This window comes from Gymnoscopelus braueri (genome assembly GCF_963280865.1).
Source record: "Gymnoscopelus braueri genome assembly, chromosome: 20".
In the NCBI taxonomy this organism is placed as follows: Eukaryota; Metazoa; Chordata; class Actinopteri; order Myctophiformes; family Myctophidae; genus Gymnoscopelus; species Gymnoscopelus braueri.
The window spans coordinates 8,974,385-8,994,384 of NC_137622.1; the positions used below are offsets into that span (position 1 = coordinate 8,974,385).

General features: G+C 43.2%; 2 protein-coding genes across 2 annotated transcripts in view; one reads left to right on the forward strand and one right to left on the reverse strand.

The window, feature by feature from the left end:
• Positions 1–20,000, forward strand: part of tenm1 (teneurin transmembrane protein 1) — a gene marked incomplete at its 5' end in the record, with an annotated part of 375,941 nt that overhangs the window by 165,597 nt on the left and 190,344 nt on the right. The window contains 3 exons of the mRNA XM_080416925.1: positions 1–39; positions 3,840–4,050; positions 17,756–17,857. The exon at positions 1–39 is cut by the window's left edge and continues 164 nt beyond it. Coding sequence (XP_080273051.1) covers positions 1–39; positions 3,840–4,050; positions 17,756–17,857 — 352 coding nt within the window. The remainder of the gene's footprint in view (positions 40–3,839; positions 4,051–17,755; positions 17,858–20,000) is intronic.
• apool (apolipoprotein O-like) overlaps positions 1–20,000 on the reverse strand; it is a 333,585-nt gene that overhangs the window by 55,750 nt on the left and 257,835 nt on the right. The window lies entirely within an intron of this gene.

Sequence of the window (20,000 nt, forward strand, 5' to 3'; positions counted from 1 at the left end):
GTCTACGGGCGCCGGAACGTACCGCCCACACACACCCAGGTACTGCTGCTGCTTCTGCTGCACACGTATGCTGTATACACGCACTATCGCACGCACACACACACACACGCACACACACACACACACACACACACCAGGGTTGCCAGATCTGCTTATTATAATTTCCCCGCAAGATTTTATTTGAAAATAGCCGATCTACAAGCTCACAACGCGTCGCGATGCGACGCATTGTGAGCTTGTAGATCTGCTATTTTCAAATAGCTGATGCATATATTAAAGTGCTCATGTGGCCCATAGTCGCTTCTTTTGGGCTGGTTTTCCTAGACCTGGTTGCCTGTTTCTCTCACAGAACCTGGCAACACTGAGACACACACACACACACACACACACACACACACACACACACACACAGACAGGAATAACCTGCATAAAATGGTGTTGCATGTTCAACTATTTTTTTTGTAGAAAGCCTTTCATGCAATTATGAGGCTTTCAAAGCTATTTATTTATCTGATTGTCTCACCAATGTCTGTTGACCGTTGAGACATTTGAGACTAGATTGGAAGTATTCCACAGGTTTATTTTGTATTTTAAGTGACTATGGGTTGTCTTCTCCAATTGATTCTGCAGCTTTGATGGCCTCATAGATTTGTTTAACAGCACTATCATCAGTGTTGTGTAAATTACATGTTTTTGTTGGTTTACAAATTACCTTTGCTAATTGGATTCATGTCCATGTGTATTTTCAGCCCTTTTACATTCTGGGAGTTTGTATCGCAAAGATTTGGTGGTCCCCCCTGTAGTAACTCTGAGGACCCCCTAAGTGTTGCAGACCCATGGCTTAAGTGGTTAATGCATTCCTTAACGTACTCTAACGTACCATTATTACTTGAAAGTAATACGTAAAAAAAAAAAGAATACATTTTGGAAAGTAACTTCCCCAACACGGGTAGTACAGTGTGTGGAATGCCATTGTGCTGTACCTACATAAAAGGCAGCTCCGCAGACAGACCGACGCGCGCTCTCGAACACGGCACACACTGAGTCATCTGCTTTTTAACATCGGCGCGCCCCCCCCCCCCTGCTCTCCGCCTGCATGAAGAGGCCTAATTAGCTGTTTTTGACACCAGTGTGACACACGGCCCTCGGGGGGGAGGGGAAAAGACTCCACGAGCTGCACTAGTTCAAGGAGGTTTGAAGAAAGAGAGAGAGAAGGAGAGAGAGAGGAAGAGAGAAGAGGCGTGTGGGGGATGTTAAGGAGGGCAGGAACGAAGCAGAGAGAGAGGTTTAGACAGACGCTGTAACGGTGTGTTGTACTTGAATGGCTGCTTGGTGCTATTAGCAGAACGTCGGGTTATCGAACCAGCCGCCTCGGAGCTCTGTAGGCAGACGACTCAACAATGCACTCTCCTGCTTTCTTCCTTTTGCTGTTTTTTGTTTAGTTCATTTAATCTGCGGACCGGCTCATTTCTCCATCACTGTTTGATCAGTTCAATCAATTGCCATCCGCTCCCTTCGCTTGCAAGGGTCTTTTTTTCCCAATAGCAGACAGGCCAACAGATAATTGTAAACGCTGGAAATACAAATAGTGTAGAAAAACTGTTATTAATTAGAATTCTCATAGACAATAAATGTTATATACATTTTCGAAATGGTTGTTTGTACAGCTATATCTCATCAGCCCCGCCCCATCATTCAGAAATCATCCAGTAAATAACGTTTTGTGATGTCAGGAATGGAAGAAGTGCACCCTGGTAAACACCCAAGCTCTGTGATAACAAATACAAGAATACTTACTATTATCCTCAATCCACAATTTATTTCACATTTTACAGTAGAGAGGGCATTGCAATATAGCTAGTTTTGAATATGAAACATTTAAAATGTACATGTTATAGGCCTATTAGACCCAAGTACTTCGTTAATACAGTATGTAGAAATGTTGTCCCCATGAACCTTTGAAAGTGTATGTGTGCATGCGATGTGTTGTGCACCCCAGAAAGATTAGCTGATGTTATGCATCAGCTAATGGGGATCCTAATAAACTCCTCCACTGGTGATACTGCTTTTTTTTGGGCAACTGATATTGTTGTCTAGACAACGTTGTTTTTTTACAAGGGTTATTTTATTAGTTTGTAATATTAATATTTAAAAAGATGAGTGTTAAAAAAAATCATGTATTGCTTTCTATCGTTATAGTGATTTTAGTGATTTTTAACTGGGGCGGGGGCATTCGGTTTATTGGTAAATAGACATGAACGCAGCCCGATTTCTGTGAAACTTTGTACGCACATCCCCACTAGGCCAAGGAAGAAATGCCACCTTACATTTTTCAAATCAGCCTCATGGTGGCGCTGTAACAGGGAGATTCACATTTTGGCCTATCCAGTTCAAGAGTTATAGGCCAAAACGTGAATCTAACTGTTGTACAGTACAGTATGTCAATATCTGAAGTTGTCCCTTATATGTTGCCCTACCACTTAAACCCTATGTAGTATACTGTACTTGACCGGGGTCCGCTCTTTTTATGTTTTTTTACCTCCACACCAATCTGGGAACCCAGAACCAAATAAGAATGAAAAACAGCGCCCTCTGCTGTTTGTACTATCTTACTTGGCTCTGGGACAATGGCGACGTAGCACCCGTGCGCAAAGGAAACCGGGGTTTTGGTCTGCCTTCAGCTTTCACTTCCGGTGGTGCCACTATGTTTTCATTCCCACTAACAATATTTCTACACGGAACACTAACACCACTTCTCCCAGAGAACATGGATCGTTTTGGTTATAAGCCCACTTGTTTCTATGATGAAAGAGTAAGTTAAAATGTGAATATCTTTCCGTGGTTTTGTCTGCTCCACGGACGCTATTGTTAAATTAGTTTGGGTTTGTTTCGAGGGGGAAAGATCGACGGACACGTGAATCCCGCCCACTACATTTGATTGGGTAAAGCGTGCTTCCTGATCTGAAGGCACGCCCACTTGTAGCCCAGTGCGTACATGTTATGACGAGCCTTCACGACAGATTCCAACGCAGAGCAGAATCTGTTCTTGAGAGATTACCTCCACACCAAATCTCTTCACCAGAAATAGCCAAAAATCAACGCATTGAGGTCTTGTGGATTAGTTATTTTCAACAAATGTTCGCCCCCCGTCAGAATAAGGATGCAAATGGCCATGTGGTTAAAAAGAAGCCCGGGGCAATAGCAGCAGCTACAGTAGGCCTCTCTTGAAAACCTCTGAGGCATTAATGCAGCTCCTCTATAGTACTGTCACGTTCAGTCCAACCGGCTGATAGACAGACAGTGTCGTTGCCTGACTCTGTCTCTTTTCCAGTGGTGGAAAGTAACTAAGTACATGTACTCAAGTACTGTACTTAAGTACAATTTCGGAGGTATTTTTTACTTTACTGGAGTAGTTCCAATTTTCAGTACTTTTACTTCTACTCCACTACATCTCAGAAGAAAATATACTTTTACTGCACTACAATTATTTGAGAACTTTGTTGTTACTAGTTACTTTGTAGTTTTTGATTATTATTGCAAAACACACATTAACCACTTGTGCCCTACATGTTGGCCGATCTACAAGTAATAGTAATCTGCTATTTTGAAAAGATTTGTATACATTTGAAACCTTGTGAAATGGGACATTCTGCATAATGAGTACATTTTGATACCAATACTTTTGTACTTTTACTTAAGTACATTTTGAAATCCTGACTTTCACTTGTAACAGTGTATTTCTACATTGCAGTATTGATACATTTGATACAAGTAAAAATGTAGTACTTTTTCCACCACTGCAGCCTGACCGTCTCTTTTCTGTGCTGTCCTCCGTTCAGTTTGATTTCGTGAAGCTGCTGGATGGAAAGGCACTGCCCAGGTCCCTGGCCGATCCCATCTCTGCCGCCAAGCCGCCTCCTAAAGGCCTGCTGCTGAGCGCTCTGCAGGAGACCGGCTTCATCGAGTACATGGACCCCGGAACCTGGCACCTCGCTCTCTACAACGACGGACGCAACCTGGAGCAGGTGCAGCTCCACAGCACACCCATTGGTGAGTAGGGGTTACTGCAGCTGTGTTGTGTAAATTATCCTCTTTCCTTTCTCCCTTCCCTTTTCTTTAAACAATTATCTTGGATATTTTCCTAGAATCTATTTTTTTTAATCCAGGGTTCATAAGATAGCTGAAACATGCAAACAAAGCAAAAAAGAAAACCACATTTCTAAACTAAACAAATACATAAATAATACTAAGATTTATAGGGTAAATACAAGAGAAAGACCCACCTACTGTATATATTATCATGTGATTAACCTTCTGCCATTATTAAAGTCACAGGAAATAGCGTGTGTGTGTGTGTGTGTGTGTGTGTGTGTGTGTGTGTGTGTGTGTGTGTGTGTGTGTGTGTGTGTGTGTGTGTGTGTGTGTGTGTGTGTGTGCGGGAACAATCCGCTCACTATATCAAACAACTGTTTTAGGATCCTAAAATACTTCTAATCTGTCCACAAACTAGCAACTAGTACGTGCTGTGAGAGGTGTGAGATAGCACAGATATTTGACAGGCTTTTTTTCCCGCGGTTTTTGGATGTTCTGAGGTTTAACAACATTCAATGATGACACAATATTTGAAAGCTTACATTCTGGACCTTCATAAAAAACATAAAAATGACCTTGCCCTATTTGCAGCCCCTTCCATCACACCCTGTCACAGTCTGGGCTGCAGACAGCTCTCTAGTTGTGTTATATCAAGGTATCAGTAATCAAGAACCAATCAAGAATCAAGACGGGTGTATTTGTCACTCACTCATACAGGTCGGGGTGACATGGCCCGCAAGCTGTGCTAACAGCAACAAATACTATATACAACCAAGATAATAATAAGAATTATAATTGGAATGTAATAAAAATAGAATAGAATAAAATAAGACAAGAGAACAAAAAAATAAGGTTAAAAAAGGTTAAGACTCCCACTCTAACACTCTTTAACCCTTTAAGACCGGGAACGCATCTCTGTCATTGTAAGAATTCTTTGGCTATTCAAAAATAGCAGATCTACAAGCTCATAGCCGAGTGCCGCACTATGAGCTTGTAGATCTGCTGTTTTTTTTAAATCGTGAAAATGTGTGCAAATCTTTGCATATGTATTTTTTAAAGCGAACATTTTTTACTCTTACAACTTCTGGGGGTCCCTGGAACACAATCTTTTGAGATGGGGTCCACGGCCATATCATGTTTGAGAACCACTGATATTATAGCAAATATGTTTTTTCAAAAAACTGTTAGGATTTAGAAGATATTTGTAGAATCCCCCAGAAGCTAAGATTTGAGTTACAAATGTTCGCTTTAAAAATATATATATTCAAAGATTTGCACACATTTTCACGATTAAAAACAAATAGCAGATATACAAGCTCATAGCACGGCACTCTGTGCCACGCTATGAGCTTGTATATCTGCTATTTTTTAGTAGCCAAAGAAATCTAAAAATGACAGATGCGTTCCAGGTCTTAAAGGGTTAAAACTCTATTAGCGGCAAAGTGGAATGTGCAATGGGGAATGTACAGAATTAGCGGGGGAGTGTAATAGAATGCATGGCGAAGTAAGATACATGCATATATCTAGTGCACTTGCCGTTGGCCATTCTTTCAATGCTTAACGTACAGTATCACGTACTGTACAGGCCACCATTATTTTTGCTGCTGTTGAACCTGCCAGAAGGATTGTTTTCTTATTAATGGAAGCGTGTATAATTTGATGATTAGGGTTTATTAGAAGAGGGGGAAACGTTGTTTGCCATTTAACCACATTAACCCTGGCATACCGCCTAGTTTGGGCATGTGGATCATTATAGGTGAAAAGTTTCCAAAAAATGTCCAAACTGTATTTTCGATATTTTGGAAAAGCATACAAAAGGGCTTATGTGATTATGTTCAGAATTTGATATCCTGCAGTCCTTTCCCCCAAAAAGTGTCAAAGTCAGTGTTTCTCTGTCTCTCCTCTCTGTTCACTTTGGTTTCGTGAAGCTGCTGGACAGAAACGTCAGCACTTTTCATTTTTTCTAATAGTTTCTTCCTTTGTTTTCGGTGACCTCGCGGATGCTGAGGTCGCCGTGTCTGTCTGTTTTTGCCCTCTCTCGTACAGGACAGATTGAACAGGACTTTGTTTTGAAACTCTGTGACATCTGAAGGGAACATTTCAGTAACACTTCCTATGAAGCCCATGTCAATGAATGAAGTAAAGTAATGATGTTCCTGGAGGTGTACGCTGGAAAGTTTTGTGGGTTTTTCTTACATAGATCTAACCACTTGAGCTGTGACGCGTTATGAGCTTGTAGATTGGCTATTTTCCATGTATTTTTTTTATGTTTATAATGTTCCTAAAACAGGATGCCAGGTTGAAAGTGGTTAATGCTACGTTTAAGGCGTAGCTCTGCATGTGTCTAGCGGCTAGCTGTCTAAAAGAGGCTCGAGCTGTGTGTCTACAGTATGTGTCTTTCTGTGTCCAGAGCTAATCAGGACTGATCAGCGCCACATTATTTGTGCACAATGCCTGTAAGGCGCAGAACTACCTCGACTTCTTTCACATAAAGTTTTAGACCTTTTCGAATATTTAACTTATGAATTATTAATCCATTCAATCCAGGAACGTCATTTTAGACCAGCAAATATGAAGTATTATGATGCTTGAACTTGTAAGTCATTATATAATGCTCATAATGTGTTATGATTGTTGTTACAAAGCATTATGAGTATCAGTCATTATGAATGCAATGCATTATGCGTATGTTTATAATGCATTAGACGTGGGCTTCATAGTAGGTGGTACTGTACGTACCAACATTTCTTACTATAAGAATGAGCTTGGCACTGCACAAGGGGAGCCAATAGAAAGGGGAGGACAGGATCTGCTAACTTCAGCTCATTGCCATGACACACGCAAATGGCAGCGCTAATTGAAGGATGTGAATAATGCAGGAGTAAGTGGCTGAATATAGACAGGTGGATAATTACGAGGCAGCCTCCTCCCTCCCACTTTGTCCAGTAAGTCCATAGAATACAGAGCTGGAACCCTGGCGAACGAGGTTGCATAGTAACTCCAGTAAGATGAGAGAAATTACAGTGCGCTATAGCTAATTGATGGTGATTAGAATGCCAGTCAGAAAATAAAATGTCTTTAGTACTTTTTCACATGGAATGAATTTGGAAAGAATTTAATCCATTAAATCCGGGAACGCATTTTTAGCCATAACCATTATTTTGTACTTCGGACTATTGAAAAATAGCAGATCTACAAGCTCATAGCTTACGAGCTTGTAGATCTGCACTTTTTTTTTTAATCGTGAAAATGTGTGCAAATCCTTGAATATATTATATATATATATATATATATATATATATATATATGTGTCTTTAAAGCGAACATCTTTTCAGATGGGGGTCCGCGGCCAGATACATATTATTTTGGGAGGTCCTTCACATTAAAAAGTTTGAGCAACACTGATATACAGCAACATACGATAAAAAAAAAACTGTTAGGATGTTAGAAATGTTCGCTTTAAACAATACGTATTCAAAGATTTGCACACATTTTCACGATTTTTCAATCGATCTACAAGCTCACTATGAGCCTGTATATCTGATATTTTTGAATAACCAAAGAAATCTAAAAATGACACACAGATTCTTTCCCCGGTTAGGTCTTAATGGGTTAACTCTGAGCTGGTTCACATTATCCTGATATCAGTCTGAACTGTCAACCCGTTAGACTCCATTTCATGCAGTCCACTCAGTGGAGTGGGCACAGGTCTGGACGCCAGGCAACATTCACACAGTACAGCGAAGTAAGAAATAAAGAATTCTGCCCACGGACAGTCAGGCCTGCAAGTTGTCAGTGAATGGTGCATTTTCAAAGAGAATATTGCATGGACTGGGGTGTCCGGGTGGCACATGGGTAAAGTTTGTTGGGAGAGTGATCTCTCTCGCTCCATTAACGACTCCTATACAGTAGGTTGGTCGACCAGCTCAGTGGCTTTGTGGTTAGAGTGTCCGCCCTGAGACTGGGAGGTCGGAGGTTCGATTCCTCGGCCGGGTCAAAACCATACAAATGGGACCCAATGCCAGTACCAGCGTCATGTCCAGGGGAATTTACTTGTACATCAACCCGCCTCACGCTACACAGGAACAGGAGGTAGGCTCCTGACCTATGGGCCTCATGGCTCGGCAAGGCTTACTACTTACTATGTGTTGCTCGGGTGCCTGTTCAGCAGGGAGCAGAACTAGAAGCAGTAACGTGTTCCTCCACATGTTACTACGTCCTTCTGGTGAAACTCCTCACTGTCAGAAGGGGCTGGCAAAGTCCAATACAAAACAAATTATTGGAGGAGATGTAGTACTAGAGGGTAGCACGGGTCCGTCTGGAACCGAAGATCCGAACCGAGAACCGAACTGGGTCGGGGCCAAAATAACGACTTGTCCCTCGGGCACGGGTCGGATCAGTTCCAATTGCCACGGGTCAATATGGTCGCTTATTGAATGAACATTAACAGCCGCCTCGGACCGGGTCCAGTAATTTAGAATGTTTTCTCGGTTCCATTCGGTCCGGTACAATTATCCATGGGTCCGTTTCGGTTCGGATCCCATTTTTTGTCCCCGTGCTACCCTCTAAGATGTACCCTCCTCTAGACCAGCCAGTAGGGGTGTGTGGATCGCTGACTTCATGTGACCAGCCTGTGACGTCAGTCGTCTATGATATATCTATGATGTATGACTCCACATTTGAGCAAGGTTCCAGCCTGATCCGAGACCCTCTAACTTCCATTACGAAATTTGGGTCAAATATTTCAAAAAGTATAAAACATGACGCTGATCGATCCAACAGTTTGCGAGATCACCTCGTCCAGACAAACACACAGACAGGAGGACAGACACTCACGCACGCACGCACGCACGCACGCACGCACGCACGCACGCACGCACGCACGCACGCACGCACGCACGCACGCACGCACGCACGCACGCACGCACGCACGCACGCACGCACGCACGCACGCACGCACGCACGCACGCACGCACGCACGCACGCACGCACGCACGCACGCACGCACGCACGCACGCACGCACGCACGCACGCACCACACACACACACACACACACACACACACACATACACACACACACACACACACACCAAGCATCTTATAGAAGGCTAGCAGGCCTGCAGAGTCACACCGTAAAAGATAATATTGCATTGACCTATTGCATTGACTGCTGTAAGAGTCTGTAAGAGACTGATTGTAAGAGTTACAGATCTCCAAGGGTGCCGAAGCCGGTAACTCCACTGCTTTTACAACCAAGCTTCTGTATGAATGGTTTGGGCAAGAGATTATTGCTGATCAATATAGCGCATCACATCGGCCCTGTCAGGAAAGACTCTCGATGCACGATCGCAAGACTCCACAGCTTTGAGGTCAAAAGAAAGATTATTCGACTGGCAGTGGAATCCCGTTCTCTAAACTCTAACGGGAAATAGGATGAGCATTTACCCTGATCTCAGTGCCAAAACTCAGAAGCAAAGAGCAACCTTCAATTAGGTGAGCTCGGAGCTGCAGAGGCTTAACCTGAGAGCTGGATTTATCCACCATGCGACGCTCATCTTAACCTTTCATAATGCAACACACACAAGTTTACCACTGCGGAGAACACAGAGAACTTTTTCAACATTACATAATGTACAGAGATGATGAGAAGGATGCTCCTCTGACCAGCAACCCATTGATCTATTCATCCATACAGCAACATTCTAAAGCAGATACAGCCAAAGCTGGATCACCCCATGCTGACACACTGAATTAACCACTTAAAGGATAACTTTGTTTTTTTTGTTTTAGCTTGTTATTAAAGTAAATAAAAGATGAGTGTTACAATTTTTTCATTTACTGCTTTCTATAGTTTTAGCAATTTTTGCGATCTTTTTTACAGTGGGCGGGGGCATTCGGGTAGGTGGTCTTTTTTTACACAATAACCCGGTGATTTATTTATTATTATTTACAGTAGCTCTTCTAGCCCCCAATGACTCGCATCTGGGCATCAAAGACCACAGGACCTTTTTTATTGTGTAAAAAATACATATTTAGCCACCTGCCCGAATGCCCCCGCCCACTGTAAAAAATATCGCGAAAATTGCTAAAACTAAATAAATCTGTAAATTTTTACACTCATCTTTTATTTACCTTAATTACAAGCTAAAACATAAACCTTGGTTGTAAAAAAAACAAAGTTGTCCTTTAAGCCCTATTGCGACAATAGCAAAATGTAGCCGATCTACAAGCTCACAACGTGTTGTATCGCAGCGTGTTGTGAGCTTGTAGATCTCAGGTTGAAAGTGGTTAAATGGCCATACTACCTGTAATATATTAAACACAGGGCAGTCAAATTGTGTCTATAATGCACAGGTTTACCCAAAGGATAATTCTCCATATTATATAAACATATCAAAGCTTGGGGGGAACATTAACATGGCATAACGAGATGTAATCATCAGCTGATCCACTCACATAACTTAACTAACACCCCAGAAACGCTACAGAATTAAATGAACTATCTCACCAATTGTGTCCCTTAAATGTAACTGGTACTTTCATGCACATGATGTGGGAGTGTCCCACAGTTAAATGCTTTTGGGTAAACAGGGTAGTAAATACCTCTCCAAAGCATTACAAATACATATTCCTTGCTTCCAAAAGTGAAACTCCTTAATGATGATGCATTAACGTTCAGTTAAAATATGTTTCTGGCTGCCAGGAAGCACAGCCTCCTGGCACTCAGATGGCAGTCTCCAACACTCAGTTATGTAACCAATGGAAACAGTTATTGCTTGACGTTGTTTTAATGGAACTTCTCCACTGTAAGATTAAATGGTGCTAATTAACAGACAATAGAGATGGAATTACCTTATACTGTAAATAGGATGCCCATATTTATGGTTATTCTCATCATAGGCCCATATTAGTGGGTGGGTTGGGCCTGAACTGAACCCGAAGCAGCCTGCCATGTAGAACAGGGTGGTTGTATGTACTGTGTGTGTGTGTGTGTGTAGGCTAACATCTTAGCTTATACTATTTGGTATAGGGGGCTGTGAGCTGGCTCGCTCGGCCGTGTTATGGCCGTGTACGGGACGCTACAGTACAGTATGCATATCACTGTGTAGCCCAATAATATAAAAGGATGAAGAAAAGCAATAGGCCTTTTTCATGGCAGCCATATTGACATGAAACCGCTTCGTAGGATAAACACAGGTGTTACCAATTATACTAATTAAGGTTCTGTTCTATTTCGTGTAGCAGAGTCTCTCCAGTGAGACAACATCCACAATAGCAGCACCCTGACTATTTGACCTTAACGGAACAGAAACTTCATTAGTATAATAGGTAACACCTTTGTTTATCCTACTATTCAATGCCAAAATGGCTGATATGCTATGTATAATGAGCAGTACTGTAATATGCAGGGTGCTGTGTTATGCTGTGTGTGTGTGTGTGTGTGTGTGTGTGTGTGTGTGTGTGTGTGTGTGTGTGTGTGTGTGTGTGTGTGTGTGTGTGTGTGTGTGTGTGTGTGTGTGTGTGTGTGTGTGTGTGTGTGCGTGCGTGCGTGCGTGCGTGCGTGCGTGCGTGCGTGCGTGCGTGCGTGCGTGCGTGCGTGCGTGCGTGCGTGCGTGCGTGCGTGCGCGCGCGCGCGCGCTCGTGTTTACCACCTGTACCAACTGTAGTAACAGTTACTACAGGGCCACCCTGTAGTAACTGTGAGGACCCCCCTGTTGAAGACCCATATTCTACAGCATTCACACAATGCCCACAGTCCACCTCATAGGGAAAACAAAGCCTCACAAAAACATCCCCATCCCCCTAAGTGGGAACAAAACAGAGCGATACAAAATCTAAAACAAAACAAAGTGAGCAGGAACCAGCGGAAAGGGAGTATAACACAGAACTAGGACTCAAACTAGGGCGGCAGTGCCTCAGGAGGTACGCAGCGAGGCCCTCTGGGAATCGGAAGGTCGTTGGTTCGATCCTCTGCTCCCCAGGCTTCGTGTCGAAGTGTCCCCGAGCGAGGCACTTAACCCCTAACTGCTCCCCGGGCGCTATTAAAAATAGTCACCCACTGCTCCTAATAGGATGGAACAATTCCAGGTATGTGCAATTTTACTATTTGCACTGTTGGCACCTATGCTAGCACACTATGCTAAGTAGTTAGCATATTGTGAGCCACAATATACATTTGTTAATCACTTTTAAAATAGTGTCCCTATTTTGACCATATCATTATAAATGTAAAAATTCTAAAGATTACTCTTCTTTTTTTTTTCATCACACTTTATTTTCAAAAATAGCAAAAATTACAGATCTACAAGCTCACAACGTGTGATTATGTGACCCATTATGAGCTTGTGGCTATTTCCTCTATTCAGTGTACAAAAAGGATAGGGCTTAAAGGGATAGTTCACCTCATTTTTTTCCTATCGATTACTCAGCCCATGAAGCCTTGAATTCATGGATATTTTTTGTTTTGTCGCATTCTTAAGCCAATAAATTGATAACCGGCGGAGTCTCCATTGAGTCTCCTACCGTAGACTCCGCCGGTAATCAAATTATTGGCTCAGGAATTTGACAAAAACTAAAAAATCTCCATGAATTCAAGTAATGTTTTGGGTGAACTACTCCTTTAAGTGGTTACACATGCATCCTTATCTACGGTGTGCATTATGTCACAGTGACACAGTAGCACACATACATTCTCAACTGAAAACAGCAATAACATGCAGTGGAATTCTGTGAATGAAGGCCAGCTGCTGGTAATGTTTCTTCCACTGCAATTACAAACTCGGCCCTTTGACAAGTCATTGACGTCCATTCTGTTTCAAACAAGTGTTTAGCAGCTCCCATACAGTAGCTGTATCTTTGTTCTTCTAACACAAGTAAGCACATACAAACTGCTATATAGTGGCGGTGGCCAGCTAGTTTCCTCTTATCCGCAAAGTTCACACTGCAATGTGCTTGCTTGCGCACTTGAAGAGCTGAGTTATAAACCACAGGTCGGGCATATAGTGAAAGACTTTCACAGTCATATGTATATATATGGGTGTGTTTGTGTGTGTGTGTGTGTGTGTTTGTACTTGTATAGTATTGATTCTTTAAAATGTTTCTATATCATGTTCAATCTAGTGGCAGCCAGCAGGTAAACAATCTGGTTGGTTTTAAACTGTAATTATATTTTTGGGTTTGTAGGCCCCTTCTTTCTCAAGAGTTACAGACCGTATAGAATGTTACACTGGATATTGCATTAAACTGACAGAACATTGAACTTGGTTTTGTAAACCAAAAGCAGAGGGAATAAATACAGGTGTGTAGCTCACATGTTGGGTATCTGCAGTACAGAGAGAGTAGTAGTTAATAATTAAGTAAAATTGTCCTTTAAGGTTTTGCAACTTTTCCACTTCATTACCTGGCGTGATAAGGAATTCCACACTGTGCCGGTTGCATGGCTCCCTTGCCAAAACCAAAGACCCGTTTGTAATCCAATCTCCTGTGCACAAAGTGGCCGGCCGGCGCCAGGAATTCACGTTGACACACATTGAAGACGCTTTTCATTTTCGTGTGGACAGAACTCCTGATACGCAGACACAAAAGAACTAGACAGCACTGCATTTACTTTTTGAAGCTGTCAAAAAAAAACACCAGGCCTATAGCAGTACTTACAATGACATGACAAATATTCTCGCACAGACAAATATTTATTCACTTTAGCTGGTTACAAAAGTCAAGGTAAAAGCAATAATCACATTTGTGCTAACAAATGAATTCAGCAGTGCCACAAATATCTTTGTATGTGTGTGTATGTGTCTGTCCTTTGCGTATCTCGTGAACCGTCCAAACAATTGCCTTCACATTTCATGTGTATTGCTGACACACCATGGGAGTGTATAGTGTCGACTGTGAAATCGGGCGGATCAGCTGTTCCCCTGAAACGATGTGTGCCACTATTACATGCAAAGTCGTGAATGCATGCAAATGTCATGGCTCATACGTAGTAGATGCTGACCACAGGTAATGCACTGGTTCATGAAATGCAGATAGAATGACAGGGGACAAAGCTGCCGGTTCAATTCCCTCCTATCTCACCCACATGCGTTTGTCACTGAAAACAATATTGCAACAACTGCTAATGCAACAACCCGGATTCGAACTTGTTTCTCCCGCGTGAGAAACTAAACATCTGCCACTCCCCTCCCTTCTTGCCCAGGCGGGGAGCTTAGACTTGTGAGCTCCAGGCAGGGCTACTCCTCCACGCTAAGCTACCCTCACAGTGAGCCATAGTCGGCTATTAGATGTCCGTCTAAAACCGGGTTATAACTGGCGTTAAGTGTCTATAGACCGTCTATTTGTAGCCGTTGAAATTATGTTGTTTCAACATCTAGGCTAAGCCTAGCCGTTGAAAAAACGTTCACTTTTAGACCAGTTATAACCCGGTTTTAGTCTAGCCGTTTAGACTTATTTTAGACGCCTAATAGCCCGAAAAATCCTCAGTGGGCTGTGTTTGGTCAAATAGCAGCGGGAGAGAATGAGGGAATCATTTTCTTCCACAGCTATACCCAGTGTGTTTTTCTCCCCAGTTAATATTTGTATAAGATCCAAAAACTAGGTGGTACAGTAAGTTTGCTGCTGCCATCCTCCTCCACCTGCTGTAGTTCACTCGGTGTGCAGCCGGGCAGGGTTTAATTGGAGTCCCTGCTGACTTGTTTATTATGCTCTGCCTGTCAACACACAGCCGCTCTGAGCTTCTACTCTTTACGCAATGAGCTCAAATGCCTGTCCTCAAAAGTTCTCCTCAAAGTACTGTACTGTAGGCAAAGTACCTAAAAAAAATTAGAAAATAAAAAAAAAGAGCAGGGGAAAGCAAAATAGCACGGTTAACTAGCTCCCTGGTTACTTCTAGTTAACGCCGCGGCCATTTCCTTCCGGGTCATAAACCACCGCTGTGACTTTACGGGCTCATAAAGCATGGAAATGCTTATTTGACCAATCAGATCGCCGGGCTGGAGGTACCCGTTTTATAACGGCATTTAACTGTAATAACTTGTGGCCTGAATGGTTTCTAACTAGACGCGTTATGCTCACACGCGGGCACATCAACTCACACACACACACACACACACACACACACACACACACACACACACACACACACACACACACACACACACACACACACACACACACACACACACACACACACACACACACACACACTCGCTCTCATGTGCATAAGGTGCATGCACACACACTTTCTTTCTATCCACCCACACACAAGCGCCTAGACACAATCAAATAAAATGTTTACTCACTATAACACAGTCTCTTATTCTTCATCATAATATGATATATTAAATATTATGGATCATATAGGTTGCTATATGTTTAATCTTTCTGTATACCAGAAGAGGAACACAGCCCTCTTTCTGCATGTCGGGTGTTCTACTGTATGTGTCGGTCATCAGAAGGATCTGTATTCCATCTGGCGCACGCATGCATGTGTGTGAGAATACACACGTGCCTGATTATACAGAGAGAGAGAGAGAGAGAGGTAGAGAGAGGTTTATAGAGAGAAAGAAGGGGTGGGGGGGGGATAGAGAGAGGGAGAGATAGGTAGATAGGTGTGAATAGGAGAGAAATGATTGCCGTTCCTCCGTTTCCTTCAGTGTGACAATGACAGGTGATGGAGGTGAAAATGACTTTGGTCTCCGTAGCGATGCGTTGCCGGGGAGAACGGAGCTGCTGTGTGTGTGTGCACCGCTTCCTGGCACTGGCTGTCTCATTAGCATGTGTCACCACGCCTCAAGGCTCTGCCGGCTGACACATAATAACTGTGGATGCACATGTTTGTTATTTGTGAGTGTGTAGTGTGTGTGTGTGTGTGTGTGTGTGTGTGTGTGTGTGCGCGCGCGCGCGCGTGCGCCTGCTATCCTGCGCCGTGTCATTGGATTTGCCACCGTGACTCAAGCTACTGCAGTCGCTTGACTCTTGACTCTCGTTTGGAACAGCAAAGGGTCAGAGGCTAAAGCTACAACTGTGTGTTTGTACAAGTGTCACAAGTGAAAGTGATTTTACCCAGAAATAACACAGGCATTGGGTTAATTTTAAATTAAGAAAATAATGATAATTAATAGTTCTCTTTTTATCATTTAAAAAAACAAACATTTTAAAATAGTGAAAATAGCTGATCTACGAGCTCACAACATTTGGGCGACACTCTTGTAATGATGAACTAGGGCATTCATTTATGAAAAAAAAGATATGGAGAACATCAACGACATACAGTAATATAGTTAAACAGACATCTACATGAAGTCTGAAGAAAAATGTACAGTGGTATAATGATTACTTTATTTATTGAGTGAAATGTTTTAAAATGTTCCGATTTACACAAACATCATAACTCACTTACATATCTGATATCTGCTCATATCTGTGGTATCTCTCACCTGCACAAAATACTGTGATTCTATGTCTGCTGCTACAGTATGTACGTACATGTGTTGCAAATGATCTCTTTGCATATTCTGCCTCATTTTATTTATATTTTGACCATGGTATATATGCATATTTGACACTATCTTGTCGTTTCCCTTGTTTCTTTCTCTATTCTTTGCCCTTGTGAGTCTTTTCTTGAATCTTAAAAACACCGGGATGTAATTTCACCCTCGCTTTTACACCTGTAGCTTAGTCCTGTGTTGTGTCATAGTTGAAGTTGAAGTAAAAAAAAACACTGGAAGAAGCAGCTACTCTTCACGCCTTGTTATAATCTCTCTGTTAGACGTTCAGACAGACCTGGCCAGCCACTGCGGACCGGACAGAGGAGCATTAAAAAAAAAAAACATCTCCGAGTTCAATCAACAGCCTCCGGGCTCTCGGCTCTGAACCAGAAACTTCCGCCACGGAGCACAGCAGGCTTATATAACCGTCTAAAATGCATAAAGGCGGCTACTCCTCGCCGCACCGTACATTAAGTATCCGCAGAGTGAGATCTTACACGGCAGACATATCAATACCGGAGCAGAGCGGAGAGTGAGAGCGGAGGCAGCTAATTGAAGGCCGATAGAAGGAATATGATTAAAAGCACACAGCCTGGCGGAGGGAGGGGACGACGTGATGAAACAACCCGTAGCCCAGATGAGACCCGACGCAGGGAGGAACAAGCGTCGCATTGATCTTTCCCCCCGAGCCGAGGTTGTTAAGCTAGCGCGGTGGCACAATCATATTCCAATCTGCACTAACTCGCGCGCTCATAACTGTCAGTTTCCATGTTGCCAGCGTATAGCGACGCGTTCCGTCAAAGATCTGCCCTCCGGGGAAAACGTTTGTTGATCTCAAACCATCGATGGTTGTAAATTAGCGCTGTGTGCGTAGTGTTTCCGACCTAGCGCGGCAGTTCGGTGCGTTTAGTGCTGCGCGTTGTAAGCAAGTGCCTGGACATTCCCCAGAGAGCAATAACAGCTGGATCAGACTAATCTAATATGGCCTCTGTCTGGGGAGCTATCCATCGCTTATCAGATCCCTGCATTCAATAACGGAGCTTTACACACAACTGATGCGGTTTACAACTGAAATGTTTTGTTCAAATTCTCCTATCTTCCTTCTGCCCTTTGTGTGTCGGCTGCTGTTTGTGAATGTGTGTGTGTGTGTGTGTGTGCGTGCGTGCGTGCATAGACTCGATGGATGGTTGCGCCACAGACTGTAATGGGAACGGGGAGTGTGTAGCCGGCCACTGCCACTGTTTCGCCGGGTTCCTGGGTCCTGACTGCGCCAAAGGTCAGTACGTCATCCCTCAACCCCTGCTTCACCTCCCCGTCTTCCAAGTCTCTCTATCACCTCCTCTCGCTATTTCCCTTTGTCTCTCCTCTTCTCTCTTTCTTTTATCTGTCTAGGGGTGCAACTGTTAATCGAACTGGATTTAACCGATTATAAAAAAAGTAATAGATCATTAACTCATTACTGCCAGACAGGGACATGCAGAAGGATTTGGAGAGGCAGGGGCTGGAATTTCAAAAGGGCACCTATTGGATTTTTTACAAACAATTACACATACTTTTAGAAATCCGAAAAGGTATCATTGCGTGCTTAATGTCCTCAAAGTCACGCACCCGACAAGCTTTGAACTGAGCAGATTGGACCTTCCGTTCCAGAGATAATGGCCAAAACATCTTGAAAACGGACACTTTCGCCGGTTTTCGATCGACGATTTTCGATTGAGTTTTGGGCCATTGTCGCCCGTTTTTCTTTAATAACACGGGCTAGGAAGGTTGTACGGCGACAAACTAGATACCTGAGGAAAGTTAACTTTGAGTTGCATCCAATACACCCACTTCGACTTTTCTTTTTTTTTTTTGTCTGGAGAGGGCACTTTTTTAGCGATGGGTAAAAGGGCAGCTCAAGCCCCCTTTCATGTCTATGTGTGCACGTACATGCTGCCAGACTTATTTCTGGCTGCGTGCACCTACTGCCAGCGATTTTTCAATTTTCTTACCTTTTTCAAGTAGTCACAGAATATTTATCTCAGGTATGATCGATCCCCTGATGGTTGCTAATCACTGAGGGGTTCACTGTGCGGTTTCACAAATGTCAACGAGGTCATCGTGACCTCGTTGACATTAATTGTCTGCCTTTGAAAATAATAGCCTTTTTAAGTAATTAGTTAACCAAGAAGTGAATGGAGCAGCAAATCTTCGGATCACGATATCTTGGGTTCTGAACGTTTTTCTCAAACGTTTTTTTTTTCTTTTTCTCATTAGTCGTTCTTGGCAGCCAGGGCGATTCAAATAAAATAATCGATTGTCAAAAATAGAAAACCAATCTGCAAGCTCACAACACAAGCTCACAATGGCAATGCGTAGTGAGCTTGTATATTGGCTATTTTTGCTGTTTTTTATTATTACACATTGATTTGTTAAAAAAATATATATACCAAAAATAATTAATAGATAGAACAATCGCTAGGAAGATAATCGATAGTTGGAGCCCTATATCTCTCTCTCTGTATAGCCCGAATCTGCCTTTGTGAAATGATTGCAGCTGTATATGTCGACTGTGAGGTGGGTGATACGGTATCACGCCCCGTGATTTATTTACACTCATCTCTTATTCATGTGCACCTCTCAAACCTGACTCATTTGCTCATCTTATAAAACTCTGGCTTTTGGAAGTTAGGAGCGACAGTTGTTTAAAATAAAAAGTTTAAAAAAAAGTGCTGTGATGTGATGCACTGCTTCAGGGAATGTTAGATTTAAAAGGATCAAACATGTGCGCTCAGACACACACACACACACACACACGCACACACACACACACACACGTGTGTGCCCTTCTGCGCAGAAATGAAGTCTTTGGATTGTTGTTCTAATCCGTCTGAGAGTCTCCAGCTGGCGTTGGAGGAAGTCTGTCAGGCAGTGTCGTCAGCCTGTCGTCGACAGGCTGCAAGCCCCTCTCTCCCCTCCCTCCCTCCCTGGCTGTCATTACATTAGCCACACGGCTCTCCATCTTTACATGGAGATATCTCTGCCTTCCACCCTCATCCTGGAAACAGCCAACGCTCTCCTTCCTAATCTTGCGCTTTCACGATTGTTTTCACGGCCTGTTCAGAGCGAGGGGACGTCAGGGGAGGGGGATTTTCTACAATTCCTGGGTTGACGCGGTAGCCGGGCTCAGGTGGTGCTTGAGTAAATTGAAACAGCGTGAGGGATAAGCCTGTGCGTTTGTGTTTGTGTGTGTGTGTGTGTGGCTGTGCGAGCGCATATTCGAGTATACAGTATGAGGGAGAGAGAGAGAGACAGAGGGCCGCTCGAGGATTTGCTGAAACTGTGCACCGGCGGAGATAAGAGAGCGTAGCCCCACTCGCGGCAGGTCGCTACGGTCTCACGGCTAATATACTGCGGCGCGGCCCGCGCGCGCGCGCGCG